At 42.5% G+C, this 23169-nt stretch overlaps 1 protein-coding gene across 1 annotated transcript in view; it reads left to right on the top strand.

Annotated features, from left to right (window-relative positions):
* CEP250 (centrosomal protein 250) overlaps positions 1 to 14422 on the top strand; it is a 60382-nt gene extending 45960 nt beyond the window's left edge. The window contains exons 25-33 of the mRNA XM_060231063.1: positions 1023 to 1150; positions 2065 to 2185; positions 5490 to 5644; positions 6922 to 9372; positions 11106 to 11234; positions 11452 to 11604; positions 12361 to 12471; positions 12774 to 12815; positions 13288 to 14422. Coding sequence (XP_060087046.1) covers positions 1023 to 1150; positions 2065 to 2185; positions 5490 to 5644; positions 6922 to 9372; positions 11106 to 11234; positions 11452 to 11604; positions 12361 to 12471; positions 12774 to 12815; positions 13288 to 13581 — 3584 coding nt within the window. The 3' untranslated portion in view covers positions 13582 to 14422. The remainder of the gene's footprint in view (positions 1 to 1022; positions 1151 to 2064; positions 2186 to 5489; positions 5645 to 6921; positions 9373 to 11105; positions 11235 to 11451; positions 11605 to 12360; positions 12472 to 12773; positions 12816 to 13287) is intronic.
* The last annotated feature ends 8747 nt before the right edge of the window (positions 14423 to 23169 follow it).

Below are 23169 nucleotides of genomic sequence, written 5' to 3'. Positions count from 1 at the left end.
ATGAATTAGTATTGGCTTTACCCTGATTTTAGACCTTTTGAGACATTGGATATACTGGCTGGCAGTAAATGGCATTTATGATGTCAGCATTCTAAGATTACTTGGTAGCTTCTGAATAAAGAGTAGGACCTTCATAGTGGTCATTGATAGAGTTCAGTTTGCATTTTAACTGATTATTATACTGGAATCACATTTATTTCTTTAGTTCATTTAGACTTCACCTTAACCCAAGTGTTCTCCTCTCCTCAGTTTTATCTTCACAACAACCCTGTTAGGCTGAGAGTGTGTGACTGGCTCAAGGCCACCTCAGTGAGCTTCCATGGACTCTAGACTCTAGTCCAGCACTCCAGCCCCCTACCATGTGCAGGCTCTCTGTCTCTCAAGAAGAGAGTTTATCTTCCCAGATTTAGTTGACCTGAGGAAAATACATAACTTGGTGAGTGATGGCTGCTTGAGTGAATTGGGAGTATCTAATTTCCCTTCATGATTTGGATTACAAGTCACACACAAATTCATAGGTAAGGTACTTCTTTGTTAATCTGGCTATGTCCCACAAAGCCAAAAGCTTTGTTTTTTAAAGAAAAATATTTGGGAATGCTCAGCACAGCTTAGGAGCTGAGTGTTCAGTTGGAGTCTGCAAATCCTTATTGAGTATTGAATATATTTATGAAATATCAGTGGATGAATGTCATTTTTGACAGCAGTGACATTTTGTGGATTGAAGGGATAATGCACTGAATCTATGATTAAATTATTACATTTGATGTTACTTTTTCATGCAACATCAAATACAAACTGCCCATAATTGAAAGTCATTGTGCTTTGTATTTCTGTGTGTTCATCTTATATTAGATGTTAGAAGAAAAAGGGAGTAAAGAGACACAGATTGGCAGCAGCTCTTGTGTCTTTTCTATGACTGTCTTAACCCTTACTTCATGTTTTTTCTAGGCATTTCTTCAGGGTTTTTTTCCATCAGTGACTTGTCAAGTAGGTCTTATGACAGAAATGATTTATTTCTCCAGAACAGGATAATGTGAAGGGAATGGCTCTACTTCAGCTCAGGGACCTCTCTACAGAGCTTACAGTGGAGAGAGTAGCTGAAGCAATCCAGGATCTGAGGCAGGTTGTGTGGCATGCTTGTCGAGAACGGGTAATGTTTTTTCTTATCTTGTATTGCAGCCCTCTCTGGGCATCTCCTCACGTTTTCTCTGTAATAGATCAAGATATCACTGGCCCCTTAGAACATGGTTGGTAGAGATGATATCTTGAACATTGAAGCTGCCTTATACTGACTTAGATTATTTGTCTTTCAAAGTCAATATTGTTTACTGTGAGTGGCAGTAATTCTCCAGGGTCTCTGGTAGGGGGCCTTTCATATCTGCTGCCTGATCTTTTTAACTGGAGGTTCCAGGGATTGAAACTGGGTCTGTCTGCTTGCAGAGCAGATGCTCTACCATGGAGGCACAGCCTCTCCCCACCATTGAAAGGCAAGCCTTTTGAGCACAGAGAAGTTCCTTATCAGGCATACATATTAGAAATAAAGTTCAGAAAGCTCAATCACATGATTACACTCCTTTATAACGTCCAATATATGTCAAGCACTGCAAAAATAATGTTTACCATATACATACTATTGAGCTTATTTTTTACCTTGTATATTCAGCAAATGAGTTTCCAGTTTAGTTAGTGTAACACATTTCTCATTTGTTCTCTGTCCTATTATGGTTTGCTGCAGTTCATGAGTTAATATATAGTGCAAGATTACCACAGTGTTTTCACTATACATTTTTTCTTGCACTAGTATTACTAAAAGGTGTCTGAGCTAGACAAAATGTATTTGGCTTTTGGTTCAGTTGTGGGCCTCCTAATACAAGGTTTAAAAGCAGCTGTTGCAAAGGGGTCCAATTTGGATTGGTGGAAAAATTACACAGAACTCCATGTAACCTATCAGCTTGCTTTAAGAAGAGAAAGTTGTTGCTTCACTGTTCTAGATGTTCTTTCTTTCATTTTTAAAGTTTTTAGTTGCATGTATCACCACCACCACCACCATTACTGTTTTCACAGGATGAGATAAGAAAGAATTCTGAGAAACTGAAGCAAGAATTAAGTGAAAAGGAAGCTGAGAGCGATCGTATCAATGCCAAAGCACAAGAGTTGCAAAAGTGGCTGAACCAAAGCCAAGAAGGTACAGACTCTTCCTTCTCACTGCGGTGCCACACAGGTGCTACAGGTCTCCCAAAAGGAGAGTTTTCTGCTGAGAAAATGGAGTGGGATGGGTGGAATGACTGTGGCTATTAGGTATCCTCAAAAATGTTTTGTCGAGGCTGTCTGAGGCACCCCAAAGTTTTACAGCTGGCTTACAGTAATCAAGACAGAGCAAATTTTATAATCAAATGATAAATAATGAGAAGGACAGAAGGTATGTGGAGGAACATGTACACTGTAATCAGCAGAAAATTGGAGCCAAGAGCTATGCTGGAATATGAGAAGTTTCAAAAATTAAAGCAACAAACCAAGGCTAAGAAAATAGCAGGAAGTCATATGGAAAATCTGTAAAACTTGGTAAGTTTTACAGATCAGAAAGCACACTTTAGGAATGGTAATAGAGAAGCTGCATAAGAGTTGGCAGAGGACTTAAGGTCCATGACTAATTGTTGAGGTATGGAGGGACTCTGTTCTGAGCACAAACCAATCAGGATTCCATTACAAATATGACTTCTCTGGATTAGTATTTGAAACTGAAAATCAATGGGCAGAACTTATATTCAGCTTATAGTTTAAGTTTGTGATCACAACATCAGTTCAGTTCTCAGGTTTAAGTCCTCAGAGTGAGGTTTCTTGCTGCAGAATAACATGTACACACCTGAAAAAGTTGAGCCAAAATGTTTCCAAAGCTATAGCGGTAGGGTAGTGAGCAAGTGTTTATGTTCACTAGAACTCTAATTGAGTTTGAGTTCTAAGAACAAATTTTTAAAAGTGTTTGAGAGGAACTGATGTAACAAAAACTTCAGGACTGTTGTAAAACTTCCAGTTCTTGCTCTGCTTCAAAGGGCCACTCAATTTAGAGATGGGAATGCTGAATTGATGGAAACCCAAAAGTAAACCAACACCTCTAAATCATAATTGGTCTGATTTTGGTTTGAGCTTTTAAATGTAGCCTAAATAAGATTGGTGTAAGCCAGACAATAAAAGTAGCCCCATGGTGCAGAGTGGTAAAGCTGCAGTACTGCAGTCTGAGCTCTCTGCTCACAACCTGAGTTCAATCCTGGCAAAAGCTGGGTTCAGGTAGCTGGCTCAAGGTTGACTCAGCCTTCCATCTTTCCAAGGTCAGTAAAATGAGTACCCAGCTTGCTGGAGGGAAAGTGTAGATGACTGGGGAAGGCAATGGCAAAACTACCCTGTAAAAAAGTCTGCTGTGAAAATGTCATGATGCGATGTCACCCCAGAGTCGGAAACGACTGGTGCTTGCAAAGGAGACTACCTTTACCTTTTTAAGCCAGACAGTACCTGAATTCAGCAAGTGGCATAAGTGTGCACCCTGCAATAGTGTTGAAAACTAAGAACTGAATTCTGCTACTCTGAAGCATTTCTTTTCCATCTGATTTATTGAGACAGTCAGTTACGCACATGGAGAAGACTCTCGGGGACTTGTTAGATGTGTCCCACTCTGAAAATGGTAGCCCCGCTGATGTCAGAGGGCATGAGGATTGAGAGGCAACAGAGCACTGTGCTGAGGACAAGGGGAATGTGCTCTCAGAAGGGACCTCTTCAGTTGGTGAACAGATATCCTTTCGCACCAAGGAATCATCCCTGGGCAGGGAGGGAGGGGGGCTCTTGGTAGTTGGTGATTCACTCCTTAGGCAGATAGACACCTGGGAAGCAAACCCATGTATTGACCATATGGTGACTTGCCTGCCTGGTGTGAAGGCAGCAGACATTACGCATGTTCTAGATAGGCTGGTAGACAGTGCTAGGGAGGAGCCAGTGGTCATGGTACATGTTGGCACCAACAATGTGGGGAAATGCAGTCGTGAGGTCCTGGAGGAGAAATTTAGGTTGCTAGGCAGGAAACAAGGCCAGAATCTCCAAGGTAGCCTTCTCAGAAGTGCTACCTGTTCCACGCACAGGGCTGGAGAGACAGGCACAAATTAGGAGTCTCAATGCATGGAAGAGACAATGGTGTAGGGAGGAAGGGTTCAAGTTTGTTAGGCACAGGGATGCTGTTTGGAACAAGCAGGAGCTGTACAAAAGAGTCGGTCTCCACTTGTTCTGAGAAGGACCAGACTGCTGGTGCTTAAAATAAAAAAGGCAGCAGAGCAGTTTTTAAACTGAATCTTGGGGAAAAGTCAACAGGAGATGAAATGTCTCTGGTTTGGGATGACCCATCTCAAAGGTATGAAGGTGTAGCCGTTACTTTTCTACAGGGCAATGGATTAGAGTTGTTCACTGAGACAGTGACAAACAGTATGGACTGCCTGACAAGGTCTCGAGGCAGCTGGAGGAAGGTTGCCGGCCTAATATGCTTGGAAATTATATACAAATGCTAGAAGTGTCAAAGGTAAAATCAGGAAGTTGGAATGCTTAGTGTTGGGGAAAAACATAGACAGCATGGGCATTTCAGAAACTTGGTGGGATGAGGAAAATCAGTGGGACATAGTGATTCATGGGTATAAATTATATCGGAAGGATAGATGGGGAAGGGTTGGAGGTGGGGTGGCGCTGTATGTCAGAAAGGGTATACAGTCCTCCAGTAAGATTGAGAAGGTAAGATAATTAGATTTGCTTCTGGAAATGCTATGAGTGGGCCCCAAAGGAAGCTTAACTCTTGGAGTTTGATATCACCTACCAGATCAAAAGATAGAGGATGATTATAAAATGACAAAAGAATTAAAGATAGCAGCTAGACATAAAAACTGTGTTGTAATAGGTGATTTTAACTACCCACACATTGATTGGGTCAATATGTGTTCAAGTTGGGAGAAAGAGATTGAGTTGACAGGGTGTGAACTGGTGAAGAATGACCAAGAGAGAGATCTTGGGGTTGTGGTAGATAACTCACTGAAAATGTCTAGTCAGTGTATGATAGCAATAAAAAAGGCCAATGCCATGGGGGCACAGTGGAAGGGCTTCTAGCCCCACTGGTGGATCTCCTGATAGCACCTGGTTTTTTGGCCACTGTATGACACAGTGTTGGACTGGATGGGCCATTGACCTAATACAACACGGCTTCTCTTATGTTCTTGAGTATTTCAGAAGCAGTTCTTTTTAAAGTTGCTTAAGTAGTACATTATACCATGTTATCTACCATTTCTCCAAAATCCACCATCTTCTCCAAGCTCTTCTTGGCATTAGTCTGAACACTGCTTTTCTCCAAACGTCTTGTTTAAAAAAACCAAAAACCTTCTAACTACCTTCTCATTATAAGTTAAAATACACTATCAAATATAACTACTATCTGATCACTTTCCATTTTACTTTCTTCATTTCAGAAAAAATGATAGCTGATGGCAAATGCATCTCCTTGGAATCTGCCCTAAAGGCAGAAGTCATTGCTTTCAAAGAAGAGAATGTGACTTTGCGTGCGAAGGTGGCTGCTTTGGAGAAGTCTCTAGAGAATGCTGAGAAGCAAAACAAAGATGCATTGGTGAGGGTAGCAAGTGGTTTGGGAAGGAGCCATGGCTCAGTGACAGATCATTTACTTTTTGTGCAGAATGTCCCAGGTTCAGTCCCCAGCATACTCAGCTGAAAGAAGAGGTTGTAGGAGGTGTGAAAGACCTCTGCTTGAGATCCTGGAGAACTGCTGCCAGACTGAGTAGACAAAGCTAACCTTAACAGAACAATGGTCTGACTCAGTATAGCTTCACATATCCACTAACATAAAATTGGGCAGCCATGATAAAGGAGCACTACTGTCCTCATCGTTACATTACATCTAATTGGGGATTTAGTTTTCCTTGATCTGTCATGTAAAATGGTGTACACAATGTACACATACTACTTTAATGTTAATGTTGTTGCTTATATGACTTACAGAGTGCTATGAATGTGCATGCATCTATAGAGTACGAGAAAATGCATTCCTACCCTAAGGAATTTACAGTCTACAGTTTGACATACAACAAAGAGAGTGGAAGGAGACAGAACAGCATATTGAGAGCCAGTTTGGTGTAGTGGTTAAGTGCTCGGACTCTTATCTGGGAGAACCAGGTTTGATTGCCCACTCTGCCACTTGCAGCTGCTGGAATGGCCTTGGGTCAGCCATAGCTATCTCAGAGCTGTCCTTTAAAGGGCACCTTCTTTGAGAGCTCTCTCAGCCCCACTACCTCACAGGGTGTCTGTGGGGGAGGGGGGAGGTAAAGGAGGTTGTAAGCTGCTCTGAAACTCTGAGATTCAGAGTGTAGGGCGGGGTATAAATCCAACTTCTTCTTGTTCTTCTTTGAAAAAACAAGGATTTGGGGAGGGGGAAGTATTTGTGAATTTCCTGCACTGTGCAGGGGGTTGGACTAGATGTCCCTGGAGGTCCCTTCCAGCTCTATGATTCTATTATTCCAATTATACATACATAGATTCATTGGAGGCAGAATCTAAGGGGTTGTCCAAAGCTTCATGGAAAAGGTGGGTTTTCAGTAGGGATTTGAAGGAAGTGAGAGAGACAGCATTGCAGAGGTCTAGTCACAATAGGTAGAGTCATTTGACGAATCTGGAGATCTCTTGTTTATACCCTTTTATTCTCTCTAGGCTTCTTTTATGGCTCTTGCAGAGATATATCTTTCTCAGCTACAAAATAGTTGTTAATATGGTACATGTCTACTCTGCAGTGTGTATGTATGGAGGAATATTTTCCCCTTCCACTAGCAGAAATTTACTGTAGTATCCAAGCCTTCAAGTCTAAACTGTGTTTGGGGTTTTTTTGTCTTCCAGAATGAACAAAGTACATTACAAATGACAAAGGAAAAGATGGTATGGGAGCTGGACCTTCTTCGGGAATCTGTCACAGCCTCTGAGATACGAGCAAATGCCATGGAAAAGATGAACCAGTCCCTGGAGCAAGAGCTTCAGGCTGCTCTCTCAGCCCTAAGAATTAAACAGGAGGAGCTAGAGACTCAACAGGAAAGACTGATGACATTAGAGCAAGAAGCAAAAACAGAAAAAGACTTGCAAGAAAAGCTAGATCACTTAATAGCTACTATAGCAAAGAGAGATGAAGAAATAAAATCTCACTTAAAACAGATCAGTGATCTGGAGAAGCACAGAGAAGTGCAAAAGGCTACTGTAGAACATCTTACTAAAGATTTAGAGAAGAAAGTTCAAGGAATTGAATCTCAAAAATCTCAATTTGAAGAACTAGGGAAGCAGAATAAAATACAGACAGCTGCTCTAGAAAAGCTACAACTAGACCTAGAAGAGACTCTCCAAACTGCAAAATCTCAAAAAGAAAAGGTCCAAAAACTTGAAGAATTGACAGAAAGCCAAAGAGCTGTAATAGAAAGCCTAACCCTAAAACTTGAGCTAAAAGTCAAAGATACTCAAATCAAGGAGGAAAAAATCCAGATTATGGAGGAGAATGAGTCATCAAAAATTGGAGCTTTGATAAAAGAAGTACATGAACTGAAAACACAATTGAGTGAAAAAGATTGGGAGCTCACATCTCAGAAGCAGCTGCTTCAGGAACGAGAAGAGCAGGGGGGAAAGCAGGTAAAGGTTGTTCAGACAAGCCTTGAACACATGAAAGCCATTCTCAGGGACAAAGAAAAAGAGGTGGAATCTCAGAAGGAACAGATAACTAGTTTACAGCAGAGTGAGATTCAGAGGGAGGCACAACTCCATGAGCTACTTGAAAAGGTAAAAAACATAACATTCACCCTGTCTCAGAGAGATCAAGAGCTTGAATTGCAAAAGGAGAAAATAAGAGAGAAGGAAGAAGAAATGGAAATGGAGCTAAAGGCTCTTCGTGAACTTCTTGCAAAGACACAAGCAACGTTAAACAAAAAGGACAAAGAGCTAGAGTTCCAAAGGCAACAACTAGAAGTGGTGGAAAGTCAGGTAAAAGATTTGTTTGGAGATGTCCAGTGCAGCACAGTACTACTAAAGGAGAGAGGAAATGATGGTATTGAGCAAGAAGAAATAAAGCACCTCAAGAAACAAGAAGATGAACTTCATTTGCAGGAGATAATTCTTGAAATGTTGGGACAACTCAAAGTGGTATTAAGAAGAAGAGAACAAGCAGTTGAATCCCTGAAAGAGCAACATGAAGAATGCAACAGAGAGTTGAGGGAAATGCAAGTGGAACTTCAAGAAGCAAAACAAGCTTTGAGAAATAGAGAGAGAGAGCTAGAGTCCTTAAAGGAGGAGAACCGCCAGCTTCAGCAACAAGAGGAAATGGCAATAACACAGACAAAGTCTGTCTTGGAAAAAATGGAGTCCTCCAAATCTTGTCTTCAAGACAGAGACCAAGAGATAGAATACTTAAAAGGATGTGTTCAGGAAGTCTCAAGACTGACAGAGCAGAAAGAGAATGATATAGTAAGCCTACAACAGGATCTAGATAAAATTAATCAAATAACAAAGGAGAAAGATGAAGAAATTCTCAAACAGGCCAAGCAAATGAATAAATACCTTCTGGAAATAGAAGCCACACAGACTGAACTACAGGCATGTAAGAATGAAGTAGATCATCTTGAGGAAGTAATTAGAAAGAGAGAGCATGAGAGAAACTTCCAGAAGTGCCTGCACAAACATGAACAGGCAGATATGCACCATCTCCAGTTCTGGGTAGCTAAAAAGGGGGATGAAAAAGAGGTCAGGATGAATGGTGAGAGAGAGCAAAAGCAAGTGAATGATGAGATTAAGGAACTTCCAGAAAATATACAGTATCTTCAACACATGTTGGATGAGAAAGATGATAAGGTTAAGCAGGAGAGAGGGAAGGTCAGGCAACTAGAAGATACAATTGGAGGCAAAGAGGAGGAACTGCTGACATGCAGTGAACGGTTGAAACAAATAATATCAGCCCTGAGACTGCAAGATAATGAAAAGGACAACATAGAGAGGCATATACAAAAGCTCCAGGTATTGAAGGAAGAGGAGGCAGCCAGGAGGAAGGCATTTCAGGAAAAGGACCAGAAGTTGGAGTGGCAAAAGGAAAAAATTCAGCAGCTGGAAGAAGAGAAAAGAGTAAAGAAGGAGGAACTGGATCACATAATGGCTATTCTTAATCAGACGGAGAGTGCAGAAATAGAATGGAGAGAGAAAGCACAGAAGTTGGGTCTGTCCTTGTCCCAAAGCGAAGAGGCTCTGAAAGCCTTAAAGAATGAAGTGGCTATCATGCAAACAATGGTTTCAGAAAGAGATAAGGACAGATTTCATCTTCAGGTAGGCATTTAATTGTTCAATTTCTAAAGCCTGTAAGTTGTTAGGGTAATAATAAAACCATGCGTGTGTATTTCATGTTGGAAACATAATGACTGGCTCATACAGGCCTAACTTGGATTGGGACTCCGGCAGTGCTAAGACAGGAAGCCTGTCTTGTAATCAGGCCATAAGGCTCTTTTCCGTTTTATTCATTATCAGGCTAATATTAGGTTTTTGCCATCATTCACAAATACTTTAGAAGTAGCCCACTCTGTAAAAAATTCCACTGGAACAATATAAAACAGAACTTGAGTAATAGTGAATTGAAACAGAAAGGGAAAAATCCCAAGTGATTGAGAGGTATAGCCTGCACTATCATTCTCTCTGTATGTGCATGAAGCCTTGAGGGGCCAGAATAACCACTGTACTTATGAATTTTAATTTCTTTTGACAGTGACTTTATACTCAAAGACTTCTGAGTAAGTTTAGTTGTTATGGGATAACAGCACAGGACTTCCTGTGGATTAAAAATTGGCTAAATGACAGGGAGAAGAGAATAAGACAAAAAAGGACAGTTCACAAAATGGAGAGCTGTGGAGTCCCACATACATTGGGACTAGTAGCATTTAATGCGCTTATATATATTGTTGAGAATTGAGGCTGAGCAGTGTGGTCGCCCAGTTTGCAAATAATACCAAATTATTCTGGATGGTAAAAACAAAGGTAAATTGTGAAGAACGGCACGAGGATCCCTCAGTTGGATGAGTGGGCAAAACCATGGCAAATGACAAGTGTAAGGTGATGCACATTGGAAACAAAAACCCTAACAGAGATACGCTGATAAATTCTGAACTCACTGAAATGTCTATGTAGTGAGTGGCAATAATGAAAAAGGCAAGCTCCATGCTAAGAATTATTCAGAAAGTGAAAAATAGAGATAGAATCTAAAACTTTTCAGTTTAGAAAAAAATGACTGAGGATATATGAGGTTTATAAAACTATGCCTGAAGTGAAGAAAGTGGATAGAGAGAACTCCACCCTCTTCCTTCCATAGCACTAGCACTAGGGGAAACTTGGTGAATATGATGGGCAATAGATTCAGAACAGACAAAAGGAAATACTTCTTTACTCAACAAGTAATTAAATTTTGGAATTCACTGCCAAAGGATGTAGGGATGGCCACAAGATAGATGACTCTAAAAGGAGATTAGAAAAATTAATGCAGGATAGGTCTGTCTGTAGCTACTAGCTGTGGTGACTAATGGGAGCCTTCATCTACAGAGGTAGCAAACCTCTGGATACCAGTTCCAGGAGTCAACATTAGACGAAGGCTTCAGCCTCTATGCCAGGAGTGGCCAAACTTGCTTAATGTAAGAGCCACACAGAATAAATGTCAGGTGCTTGAGAGGCGCAAGACATGAACATCAGGTTTTTGAGGGAGGAAGAGGTGGAAAGAAAGCCGCTGCTAGCTTGGCTCGGAGAAGTGATTTAAAGAGAGAAATGCCTTCTCCAAGCTGGCTGATGAAGCAGTGGGGGCTTAGAGAGCCACACAATATGTGTGAAAGAGCCACATGTAGCTCCTGAGCCACAGTTTGGTCACTCCTGCTCTATGCCCTGTTTGTTGGCTCTCTATGCCCAGTTTGTTGTCTGCTGTATGGAACAGGTTGCTGGACCTGATCAGATACAGCAAGGATCCACTTATGTTCTTGGTATTTTATGTACATCAGTGATTAGCAGTACTATGTGTTCCACAGGAGCAGTTGAATAGAACTTCCAGAGCACTGGAGGAAGAGAAACATATTACTAAAGCTCTGACAGAAGATGTGGATTTGCTTCATAGAGAAAATGGCATGTCAGAAATATGGTCTAAGAAGGCTGGAGAGGTAAGAATTCAACAAAAGATTAGAATAATAGTAGAGCGTTGGAACACTTGTGATATAAAAGAGGGAGTTCTGGAATATGTCTCCCAGTTCAGCTATGTGCCTTCAGGGGTTAGTTGTCTGGTTCTTGTTTTCAGCAGCAAAACCCTTGAAAAAGGGAGGTTTCTTCAAAGGAAGGAAAATGTACTGATTATCCTGCACTGTTTTCTGCATATTGCAGTCTGTTAAGAAAGAAGAAGAGCTGACGTGGGCAATTGAGAGGCAACTGCTGTACAGGCGCCTGAAACTTCTGCAGGAAGCAGTTGCGAGGTTGGAGAATGACAAACAGAGTTTGGAGCAGCACAATATGCAGCTCAGAGGTACACTCGAGCAGGTGAGTTTCCCTGTAACAGCAGCTGTGTTATTTTGGCTCTCCTCCTCACTCCCCGTGTGATAATAATCATCCTTGTTATCATCCATAACATATTCTTATACATGCTCTAAGTTTCTGCACTTTGATTCTTCAAGTATAGACTCCTCTTACTTCACTTTTTTCAGTGGGTAGTCCTTCTACTTTTTACATACATTCCCTTGTCTTCATTTTGATTGGATTCCAGAATAGCAGTGTCCTGTGCAACCTAACGCTGGGACATGCAGGATGCTACATGTCATGTGGGAGGTCATGTAACTCATCTCAGACTTGGGCATTTATTTTCACTGAAAAGCAAGTGGGGGATGGGGTGGTGGCAGTACAGTATCCTAGCAATAGTGCTTGGAAAAGAGATTTATGATCTCTTCACCCATGCCCTTATTTTCAAGATTTAAACTACCTTCCTGAACTGCAGAGGAGAAAAGTACCAGTATTTTTTTGGGGGGGTGGGAGGTGGCTTCCCCAGTGGAGCTTGGGAACGGGATTTAGATCAGGAAGATTCCACAGGGGAAAAAATTTAAACACTCCCATCCTCAGTATTGCTTGATCCTATTTGGGTCCCTTGCAGCTGCAATCCAGTCATGGATCTCTCCCATAATGTGTGGCTTTTTTTGCCAGCTTACAATGTTATCCTGCTTCCCTGTTAACCCAAGTTCTGTTGGTATCTTTGGTATCTTTGGCCTCTGTAATGCTTCCCCTCCTCCTTCTTCTTGAATGCAGGTGGAACGTGAACGGAGGAGACTGAAAAGGACCTGTGGAGACCTTTCTCTGAACTACAGCCTCTGTCAGGCTGACTCAGGACCACCGAAGACCACCAAAGCTGTTGCAAAGGTCTGAATATTTATACATTTTAACATTGGAAGTTTCACTTAAACCTCTTAAAGTAGGGGGATTTTTTTGTTAGAATCTTATTCTTCCCATTAGTAACATACAGCTCTTGTTAAATGGTGTCAGTGCTCATGTATTATTGGTTTGGTTTAACCTTGAATATGTTGGAAGAAGAGCTGAGCTGTGGAGATGCTTGTATCATGCATAGTATACATATGTTGTTGTCCTCAGTCTTCTGTTTCTGGTGGTGGATGGGCTTTTGGAAAATCAGCAGATGGTTGAATTATCTTTTCCTTTTTCTCTAGGAAGAAACTCTGTATAAACAACTAGTGGACTTTAAAAAGCAGGTGAGTTATTCACATCTAGCACATACTGAACCTTACAGCTCTGTTCTCCACATGAGGTACAGCACATCTTCTTTCATATTCCCATATTAGCTAAGCATACAATCACTGAAACACTTTAATAAGAGTGAACTCCCAGGAAGTCTTTAAGGAGGACAGTTCTTTGTTCGTTCCAAAGTTTACTGTTTTTTTTTAACTTTTCAGTACAGGTGAAATCATGGTAGTCCAATTTTGTTCTTAAATGCCACTTATGTGTATGCAACATCTACATATAATTTGTTATGGAATTACATATAATTTGGAAGTTCACATAATTTGTTATGAAAAATGATAGAAATTATAAATAAAAAATGAACCTGGTGGGTTAGAGCATACAAATGGAAGGCATTCCATTCTGTGAACCAGAATTCTTGAAAATAAGGTCTTCACAGGAAAACTATGCTAGTTCTTGATGTTATCTTTGCCCTTTTTTTAGGTATCTGTGCTACAAATGCAGCTATCACTAGAGCGGAGGCAGAAACAGGATTATATTGACAGCTGTGCCAAAACAAGCCAGGAGATTTCCGGTTTACATGAGGAACTTTCACAATCTTTAAATGTTGTAGCCAGGAAGCCTGAGGCTACAGTTCTGGCATCTGAGACCCGCAAACTTGATGAAACCCTGAACCACAGCTTGGCATTAGGAAATATAAGCTGGGGTAGCATCTTAACAGAAAAACACCCAATAAGCTCAACACCCAAAACAGTCCAACAGAAAGGTTCAAGATAGCATGGAGGCACTGAAGAAGCCAAAGCACTCCAGATGCATGGCCACATCCCAAAAAATATGGCTCAGGACAATTCTAAAAAATTTTTTGGTCAGTATAAATTTCAGCCCACACTGGACTCCAAATAGAAGTAAATCAAATCTGCCAAGACCTTCCTTTTGCTCACCCTTCCTAGGACCTAGCCTGCTAATTTAGTTGGTCTGCACCCTTTTTGACTTCAGTTCATGTGTGAATCCTTGAAAATATAATTTTAGACTGTTCTGAAATGTAGCCTGAAGCCAATGAAGATCATGTGTATACAGTCAAGCTGTGAAATAACAAGAATAGCTGTTGGGTTACATGTTGAATGTAGATCTGTATTTTGGAGAAGTTGTCATAACAAAATTCTGAGCCAAAGCATGAGAAGCAGTCTTTTTAAAAATCTGCTTTATAATTACTGAATCACCAGTAGAAAGAGCAAATGTTCATTACAGAAACTGAGCTCTGAGTGAAGCTGAGCTCATTGAAAAGATTTCCAACAAGCTTCTGCACAAAGATTCAGAACGCAACAAGACAGATGTTTGGGGAATGAAAGAGGTCCCAACCCCAAGAGTATTAGCTTCAGCTTAATTCTTTAATCTTATTAGGAAATAACATTGATTTCATAGCTGATGCCTTGTCATGTTCTAAAAAGTCCTATATTTGCACATTGTAAAATTTCTAAGAGTTATTTTTATATTTTTGTACTAAGTTTTCTTAATATTTATAATAAATATATTTTTCATCTTTATTATCGAATCTAATGCTCTTTCCAGATGATTCTATTAAAAACTTTCATGGATATTTATCACCTGTGATTCCAAATGTTTGCATTTCAGTCCTTGTCTCATTAGCTTCTTACTCAGCCTAGGAAGTTGTATTTTATGTGTTGACTCCAGTTGTGCTATCTGGGTCTTTGGACACTAGAACAAGTAATAAAGGCCCTTGGCCAACACTGTGTATCTGTTCCATGCTCTTCTTCCCTGTAATAAATTTTCCTGTTGGCTTCTGTGTCAGTGGCCTTGTTGGCTTATGGTATAACAGTTTGTCCAAGCTATCCAAAGTTCAGCTCCTAGGAAAACCTCGTTGTGATTCATCAACACAAATAAGTGGCTTTTGATTGTTTCCAAAGCCAGTTGCAGAATGGAGCATTTTAAAAAGACTATCTCAACAGTCTAATCATACATTCAACAGCAAAACTCCCATTGTATAAACCTGCCTTGTAGAATTAGCAGTACAAATCAGAGTAAAGAGGGCCACAGTGAATAATAACTGGACTGCTAGTAAGACCATGTAGGATCTCCTGGCTACACTACACACATGGAAATAATCAATCAGGCAGTCCTTCTCAGGACTACTTGATAAGGGGTATAGGAGACTGCATCCAAATCTGCCAAATGAATATTGAGGGTATAAGCAAGTTTAAATGCTAATACTTGTCACACATTTTACTGGCCAATAAAATAGATTTAGCTCTTGCTCAAGAAACTCATCTTGATAATGAAAATCAATCTGACACAGAGCAAAAATTGTGGGCTATGCTGTTATTGGCATCACATACTATCATACCTACAGCATAGTGACTTATGTCTGAAGCAACATTGAAAATGTGAAGCATTTACAACTGTAGTAAAAATTGGGGAAGTACATGTGTTGTCCACGTTTACAAACCTGCAGTTTCAAGGCCAGCACATGTCCTGTCAACATACTCTCATTCTTCTGTATATGCCAGTGACTTTAACATGGAAATTAGAAATACATGGTTAGTGAAGAATGGTGAGACACTTGTCGACTGGGCTGAAGGAGGTGGCAATGCAAAAGATAGAGGCACCTTCAGATCAGTGATATGGAACAGAAAGTCCAACCCTGATTTAAAGTTTGTTTCATCAAACCAGAGAAGTCACCACTTGCAGATACCCAGATATGTTCTTGAGGCTTTTCCACAGTCAGCCTTGACCTGTAATTTTTGAGCTAGGAATCTAAATACCAGTACATTAGGTCTTTTCCAAGATCACAATGGAACTTTAAGAGGGAGAGCTGGAAAGGTTTCAGTGAAGATCTGGACTGGAGTCTTGAATGGTCCCTCCAACACATAATCTATGGCCAAAAGGCCCATTCCTTGAGGATATCAGAAAGAATATATTCCAGGTCAAAACATCTGGTGGAAAGTTACAGACCTATTTTCCCTCTGGGTTCCTGTTATAAATTCCTTGAGAGGTTAATCCTGAACAGATTCAGTGACAGAATTAATGAAGTGTCCCTATCGAGCAAGCAGTATTTAAACCATGTCATAGTTGTGAAAAGCCTGGTTGTCAGCTTAACTTTCATTGAGGGAGCATATCAGAAGTGTCTTAAGATACCAGCAGTTTTTGTCAATCTGACTGCTGCTTATGATACACTCTGGAGGGATGATCCAAGTTTTTACAAGATTCCCCACAAGAACATTGTTTCAATTCCCTAAATAACTTGCTGAGTGATAGAACTTCCCAAGTAATTATGAATCAGTCAATCAGCAAGCAGAAGAAACTGAACAACAGCCTACCTCAGGTCTTGGTCCTTGCTCTAGTTCTTTTCAATCTATACATCTCTGATGTTCCTAGGACGATAACCAGGAAGTTTGCTTATGCTGAAGACCGATTACAGTAAGTCACAAATCAATTGAAAGAACTGAGGAAATGCTGACTAGGGACCTCAAAGTTTTGGCTGACTACTACTATAAATGGTGGCTTATTCCAAATCCAGATAAAACAGAATACTTGTTTCCATCTCAATAATAATCTTGCCAACCATGAACTGAATGTCTACCTTAATGGCACCCAACTAACAACCATATACCTAAGTACCTTGGCATTACCCTGGACCAGGATCCTGGGCTTATCAATGTACCAGCAAAAATATGCACATGAAATAACATTCTCCAAAAATAATGGGGATGGGTGCATCTGCTAAAACACTTAGATGCTCAGCTTTGGGGTTGGAGTATAGTACTGCAGCATATGGCGCTTCAGTGTGTCTCAAAAGCCCCCATGCCAGTACAGCGAGAACTATCAGCAAATGTATTCAGCAAAGTAGTCAGCAGTCTTCATCTTGAATAGACATATTATTTGCCATATATTTTATACTGTGCTAATCTCATTGTATGTCTTTAAGTCTTTATTATATTTATACTCTTCACTCTTCCACATATACCTGCTGATGTGACCTTGTGTCAGTCACAAGTTCTTGCAGAGCTATTCCTTTCAACAGCAGTTTCTGTCAGAGCTCTCTCAGCTCACAGGGTGTCAGTTGTAGCAGGGGAAGGGAAAGGAGATTGTAAGTCACTCTGGGTAGTGAAGGGCAGGGTATAAATCCAATCTCTTCTTCTTCTGAATATGTTGTACATTGCCCAGAGCCCTGCTGTGGCGGGGACTGGGTTGGGTAATCCATACATTTAATAAATAATAATGGCTGACTGGAGCCTATCCAGACTAAGATCCCAACACCCAGCAATAAGATCTGCATAAATCCTGCAATTACTGTAGCTAAATGGAAAGATCCTTTTCCTCCTACTTTATAGCAAGGGTATCAAAAGATCTGGGGAAATTATTGATAATCTTTTAAAAAATCTAATTCTGAAATGTACAGATTGTCAAAACAGGGCATGCTGCATTTGAATTCTTGTCTTCACAAACCATGAGACCCCCCCCTCATCTATAGCCTTTGAGGAATTTTGCTGCCTTTAAATATATATTGCAAATCCATAGATTTTATATTGTATAGCATCAAAGATATTGTTACTTAGCTGTAATGCGATTGAAGATATCAGCCATAATGTAATATTCTCTTGTAATATTTTGTAATTTAAAGTTCTGGGTTTTTTTCCTTTTTCTCTTTTCTTTCTATTATACATTATATCTTAATATATTGGAATAAAATTTATTTTTTAAAAAATCCTGCAATCACAAAATTTCAATCTAGGGAATGAATGGTTGCAAATATGGATGCATTCAGTTCCATCCAATGTCCATAACCTGATAAACACCAACAAGAGGCCACAAGATTTGGCTTGCCATGTAAAATATGGAAGACAGTTAACAGAATACGAACAGGCTTTGGTAATTGTGCAGAACTGTTGTTCAGATAGGGACGAATATAGGACCCAAATGTGACTATGGTGCAGCCTGCCAAACTATCTTCCTGGGTGATGTGATGGAGTTCTTTGAACTCTCCCCAGTTGCAATTAGTGGATTGAAAATTTAGATATTAGGGAGATTGTCCAATTGCTCTGCACACCCATTGTATCAACTTGGTCACGTATTTTATATTATTATATGCTTCCTGCATGTAACTGTTGGAGCAAGAATCTACATAAACCCAGTCTGACAGCTACAGTATGACAGCTGGTGATCTAGCTGCCAGGCTAGGTCACAGTGACCTGATCAGCAGACCGGCTTGAGCCGGCAGAAGCCAAGTGATGCAATCTGCTGAGTCAGCACGGCCAGGATTGGCTGCTTGGACTATATATGATCTGTGTGTGCATCACACAGGTCTCTCCCTGTGAGATGGTGGTTAGGCGAAGCACTTTGTCCGTGGAGGTGATATTGTATAGACTGCACAAGAGAGCACCTGTTGTGTATATATGTTAATACACCTTTTGGCACTAGTTGCACGTGTCCGCCTGATTTTCTTTCCTGAAGCCCTGTGTCGGGCAAGTCATCTCCCTCACTCTGCTACTCCCGCTCCGACAGGGTTATGGGCCCAGGGCGGTTCCGCTGCGCGGAGGAGAGAGTTGAGAGTTGAGCTGACTGTGAGTTTGGAGAGAGCCGGAGGCGAGGAACGCCGGTGAAGGACACAGAAGCACCACCGTTCTCTGTTTGAGAGCCAGAGGGACGTCGGCAGCCAGCTGTGAGGAGGAGTCGGCACGATGGCTCAGCAACAGCTTGGAGTAGCCGTTGAGAAGCTCACCTCAGCCAACTACGCGGTGTGGAGCCTGAGAATGCAACACTACCTCAAGCGTGAAGGGCAATGGCTGTTCGTGAGTAACCCCCCTGCTGACTTATCTCCTGCCGAGACTGTGTTATCGGATAAGGCACTGGCCAACATAGTGCTATCTATAGGAGATGACCAGCTGGTTTATGTGCGAGGGAAGGACACTCCCAAGGCTGCCTGGGACGCGTTGAGTGCGGTGCATGTTAGCACCACTGCTGGTTCCCTCATGGCCTTGACAAGGAGGATGTTCCGCACCGTTATGCCGGCTGGAGGGTGTGTGAAAGATCACATCAAACGGCTAACGGACTGTTTCGTTGAGCTGGAGGCAAGAGGCAAGACTGTAGCTCCAGACGACAGAGTGTACATTTTGCTGTCGTCGTTGCCACCTGAGTACACTCCCCTGATAACTTCTCTGGAGACGGTGGACGTAGCGACCCTGACCATGGAATACGTCTGTGCCCACCTGCTTGACTTCCAAGAGAGAATTGCGGCCGTGAGCTGTCCGGGGGTGTCGGCCGGGCAGCGTGCTGTTATCGGTGTGTCCGGGAAGACAGCCAAGAATGAGCCAGCTTTTGCTGCTGGCAGGCGTCCGAAGGTGGAGGAAGTGGAGCCGACTGCGTTTGCAGTCCGTCGCTGCTATGGATGCGGGTCGTCGCAGCACCTGCTCCGAGCTTGCCCTGAGAGGGAGAAGAGGCGGGGGCGTGTGCGGCGAGAGCGGAGGACCGCCAGCCCGTGTGAGGAAGCAACCCGGCTGGTCACGTCTGCAGTAGAGAGCACAGGGTCTGCTTGGATTTTAGACTCCGGGGCAACGAGCCATCTCTGCTGCGAGAAGGAGTTGTTGAAAAACATTGACAGTCCTGAGCATAAGTATGTGAGATTGGCTGATGGGACCACTGCCAATTCTGTTTGCTCAGGCAATGTGGAATTTCCTGCACTGAAATGTATGTTGCAAAATGTGTTGTATGTACCCTCACTGCAGTCTAACCTGTTGAGTGTTAGCACACTGTTTGACCAGGGATACCAGGTGAGATTTGAGAAAACCTGCTGCAAAATCCTGGGAGGTGGGGGAAAGTTGCTTGTGACAGGAAAGAGGGAAGGTAAACTGTATGTGGTCCAGAGTGATTGTGCCCAGGTGGCTCAGGTGTCGAATGAGCCTGTGCACAATAATTGTATACATTTCCTGTGAGATGGTGGTTAGGCGAAGCACTTTGTCCGTGGAGGTGATATTGTATAGACTGCACAAGAGAGCACCTGTTGTGTATATATGTTAATACACCTTTTGGCACTAGTTGCACGTGTCCGCCTGATTTTCTTTCCTGAAGCCCTGTGTCGGGCAAGTCATCTCCCTCACTCTGCTACTCCCGCTCCGACAGTAACTGCCATACAATAAATGGTGCTTGCAGAAAAACCAAATGGTATAGTGTGTATGGAATTTTTTTTTTAATTAACAAATAACGAAACTCTGTGAATATCCTTATACAAAATTAGGCCACTAATCCCTTTACCATAGTAGTGTCCAATCTGGCAATCAAATGGGAAAAAAATTGATATTTTGAAGCCATCAAGAAAAGTTAAAATATATACAATACTTATATATAGCTGAAGATGGGAGGCAGATAAAAGGTAGGTTTGTGAATGGCTGGGAAGGAGAGAATGGGGCAGGGAATCATGGCACCACACAACCTGGACAAAGGCTCCCTAGGCAGAGGCTGCTGTGGGGGAGGAAGAAAAGCTTAAGACGGGCAGAAAAAAGAAGGTTGGGTGGAAAGGAGATAGGATTGCCAGCTCCGGGTTAGGAAATTACTGGAGGGTGATGGTTACTGTTAGGGTGATGAGGCCTGGGGAGGGTGGGGTTGGGAGGGAGGGACCTCAGAAGGGTATAACGTTGTAGACTCCACCCTCCAAAACATTCATTTCCTCCAGGAGAAATAGGGTTGCCAATCCCCAGGTGGTGCATGGAAATCACCTACATGACAGAGATCAGTTCTCCTGGATAAAATGGCTGCTTTGGAGGGAGAACTCCACGGCATTATATCTTGGTGAGGTAGCTTTCCTCCCCAAACCTTATCTCCCAAGTCTCCACCCCCAAATCTCCAGAAATTTCCAACATGGAACCGGCAACCCTAACAGGGGAACTGATCTCTGTAGTTAGGAAAGCCAGTTTGGTGTAGTGGTTAAGTGTGCGGACTCTTATCTGGGAGAACCGGGTTTGATTCCCCACTCCTCCACTTGCACCTGCTGAGATGGCCTTGGGTCAGCCATAGCTCTGGCAGAGGTTGTCCTTGAAAGGGCAGCTGCTGTGAGAGCCCTCTCCAGCCCCACCCACCTCACAGGGTATCTGTTGTGGGGGAGGAAGGTAAAGGAGATTGTGAGCCGCTCTGAGACTCTTTGGAGTGGAGGGCGGGATATAAATCCAATATCTTCTTCTTCTTCTTCTTCATAGTGATTCCAGGAGAAGCTGTTGATCCTAGGAGGGAAGGAAAGAGAAAAAGGGAGAGGCTGTGTCAGGAAAGGGAAAGAAGATATAGTGGGGACGGGGAAATGAGATGCCTCCTGCAAGTCCTTGCTGGTTCCCGCTTGTTTAAAATATTTCTGAACTAAAAATGGCTTAAAGCCTAATGATATGGGTAGGGAAGGGCAAATCATGGCACATTTGTTGTAAAGTGTGAGACCATTTTAACTGAGTGCATAGGGGTTGTTCTCTACCAAGGGGACAGAGGGGAGACCCTGAGAAGCTGACAAGACTGGTAGCGCTCAGCTTTTTCCCATTGTGACTGGCAAACCGCAAACCTCATTTTCAAAGGTAGGCTTCTGAGAATTTGGGGGAACAGAGTAAGGAAGATACCTATTGCTGGTTTATGGAATATTCCCCATTTTTAAAGCTGCCTGGTTTTAAGCCAGTGCACAGTCACCATTTGAGTGGCAAGATGGCTGTTCTGCAGACTTTCTTTTGGACTGCTTCTTCAGGAACCTACAGGAAGAATGCTTGCCCTCTGTACAACACTACAGCCCTCCATAGCAGTTTATCTCTCTGTCTGAGGGGGTTTACCCCCAGAGGTTTGGTCTGCTTAGGACAGTTGGTCTGTGTTGGTCAGCTTAGAACAGTTCAGTTTGAACCCAGTAGCACCTTAGAGACCAACAAGATTTTCGGGGACTGGGTATAAACTTTGGAGAATAAAAGCTCCCTTCGTCAGATACCACAGCTTTAACGCTGGAAAACTTATACCCTGAAAACTTTGTAGGTCTCTAAAGTGCTGCTGGGCTCGAAACTGTTTTTAGTTGGATAGCTTTGCTTGCAAAATGGATTGTAGGGGCAATACCCAAAGGTTTCTTTATGGCATCAATTAGCAATTAAGAAGAAGATAGAAGAAGATATTGGATTTATATCCCGCCCTCCACTCCGAAGAGTCTCAGAGCGGCTCACAATCTCCTTTACCTTCCTCCCCCACAACAAACACCCTGTGAGGTGGGTGGGGCTGGAGAGGGCTCTCACAGCAGCTGCCCTTTCAAGGACAACCTCTGCCAGAGCTATGGCTGACCCAAGGCCATTCCAGCAGGTGCAAGTGGAGGAGTGGGGAATCAAACCTGGTTCTCCCAGATAAGAGTCCACACACTTAACCACTACACCAAACTGGCTCTCCTTTTTTTTTGGCAGCAACTGGAGGTTTATTTTATCTCATTTCACAGGCTTGGCCCTTTCCAGACTGGGCTGGGCTTGACACAGGTGGCTCCCTTGTGCAACCAGAGTGGGAAAGGCACAAGGGAGCCTGGCACAGGCACAAATTAAAAAGGGGAAGGGGACACAGTAGAATTGTACAGTAGAATTGCACATTTCAAGTGCTAATGATTGCCAACTGCAAGAGCGCCGCATGCCGCAGAATCCTGAGCATGACAGGTTTTGTACATGTGCCATGAACACGCATACACACATAAGAAGATAAGAGAAGTCAGTTCTTAAGAACATAAGAGAAGCCATGTTGGATAAGGCCAATGGCCCATCCAGTATACATACACACACACACATACATGTGCACACACACACACTGTAGCTAATAGCCACTCATGGCCCTCTGATCCATATTTTTATCTAACCCCCTCTTGGCTATGGTAGCCGCCACCACCTCCTGTGGCAGTGAATTCCACATGTTAATCACCCTTTGGGTGAAGAATTGGAGAGCCCTGGTCCAAATACAGTCCCTCAAAGGATGACAACTGGACCTACCTACTTTTGCCCAGTAGAAACAAAGAGCACATGGATAAAGTGACAACAGCACATGGTGGCATGGCACATTACGGGGCTGAGGTGTTCTCCCAGGCCCCCTATGTCCATTTTGTAAAATCGCCCTGCAAGGACGACACTGTGGGTGCCTGAGGAAGTCTTGCTTCCACAGACCCGGGATCCAGATCTCTCCTATCGCTGCCCTGGATGTCAGTGCAGAACGGGGGATTGGAGACTGGTCCTTGGTATGCATATTGCACGCATCTAACCTACGGGGTCGTGCGTCTCACTGTAGCAATTCCCACAGACTTCCATGCAAGTTCAGGCTCAGCTGCTAAGAGAATCACCAAATAAATCGCAGCCCTCGAAGCAGAAGGAAGATGAC

Source organism: Heteronotia binoei, chromosome 2 (assembly GCF_032191835.1).
Source record: "Heteronotia binoei isolate CCM8104 ecotype False Entrance Well chromosome 2, APGP_CSIRO_Hbin_v1, whole genome shotgun sequence".
NCBI classification, from domain to species: domain Eukaryota; kingdom Metazoa; phylum Chordata; class Lepidosauria; order Squamata; family Gekkonidae; genus Heteronotia; species Heteronotia binoei.
This window is presented reverse-complemented; position numbering and strand designations above follow the sequence as displayed.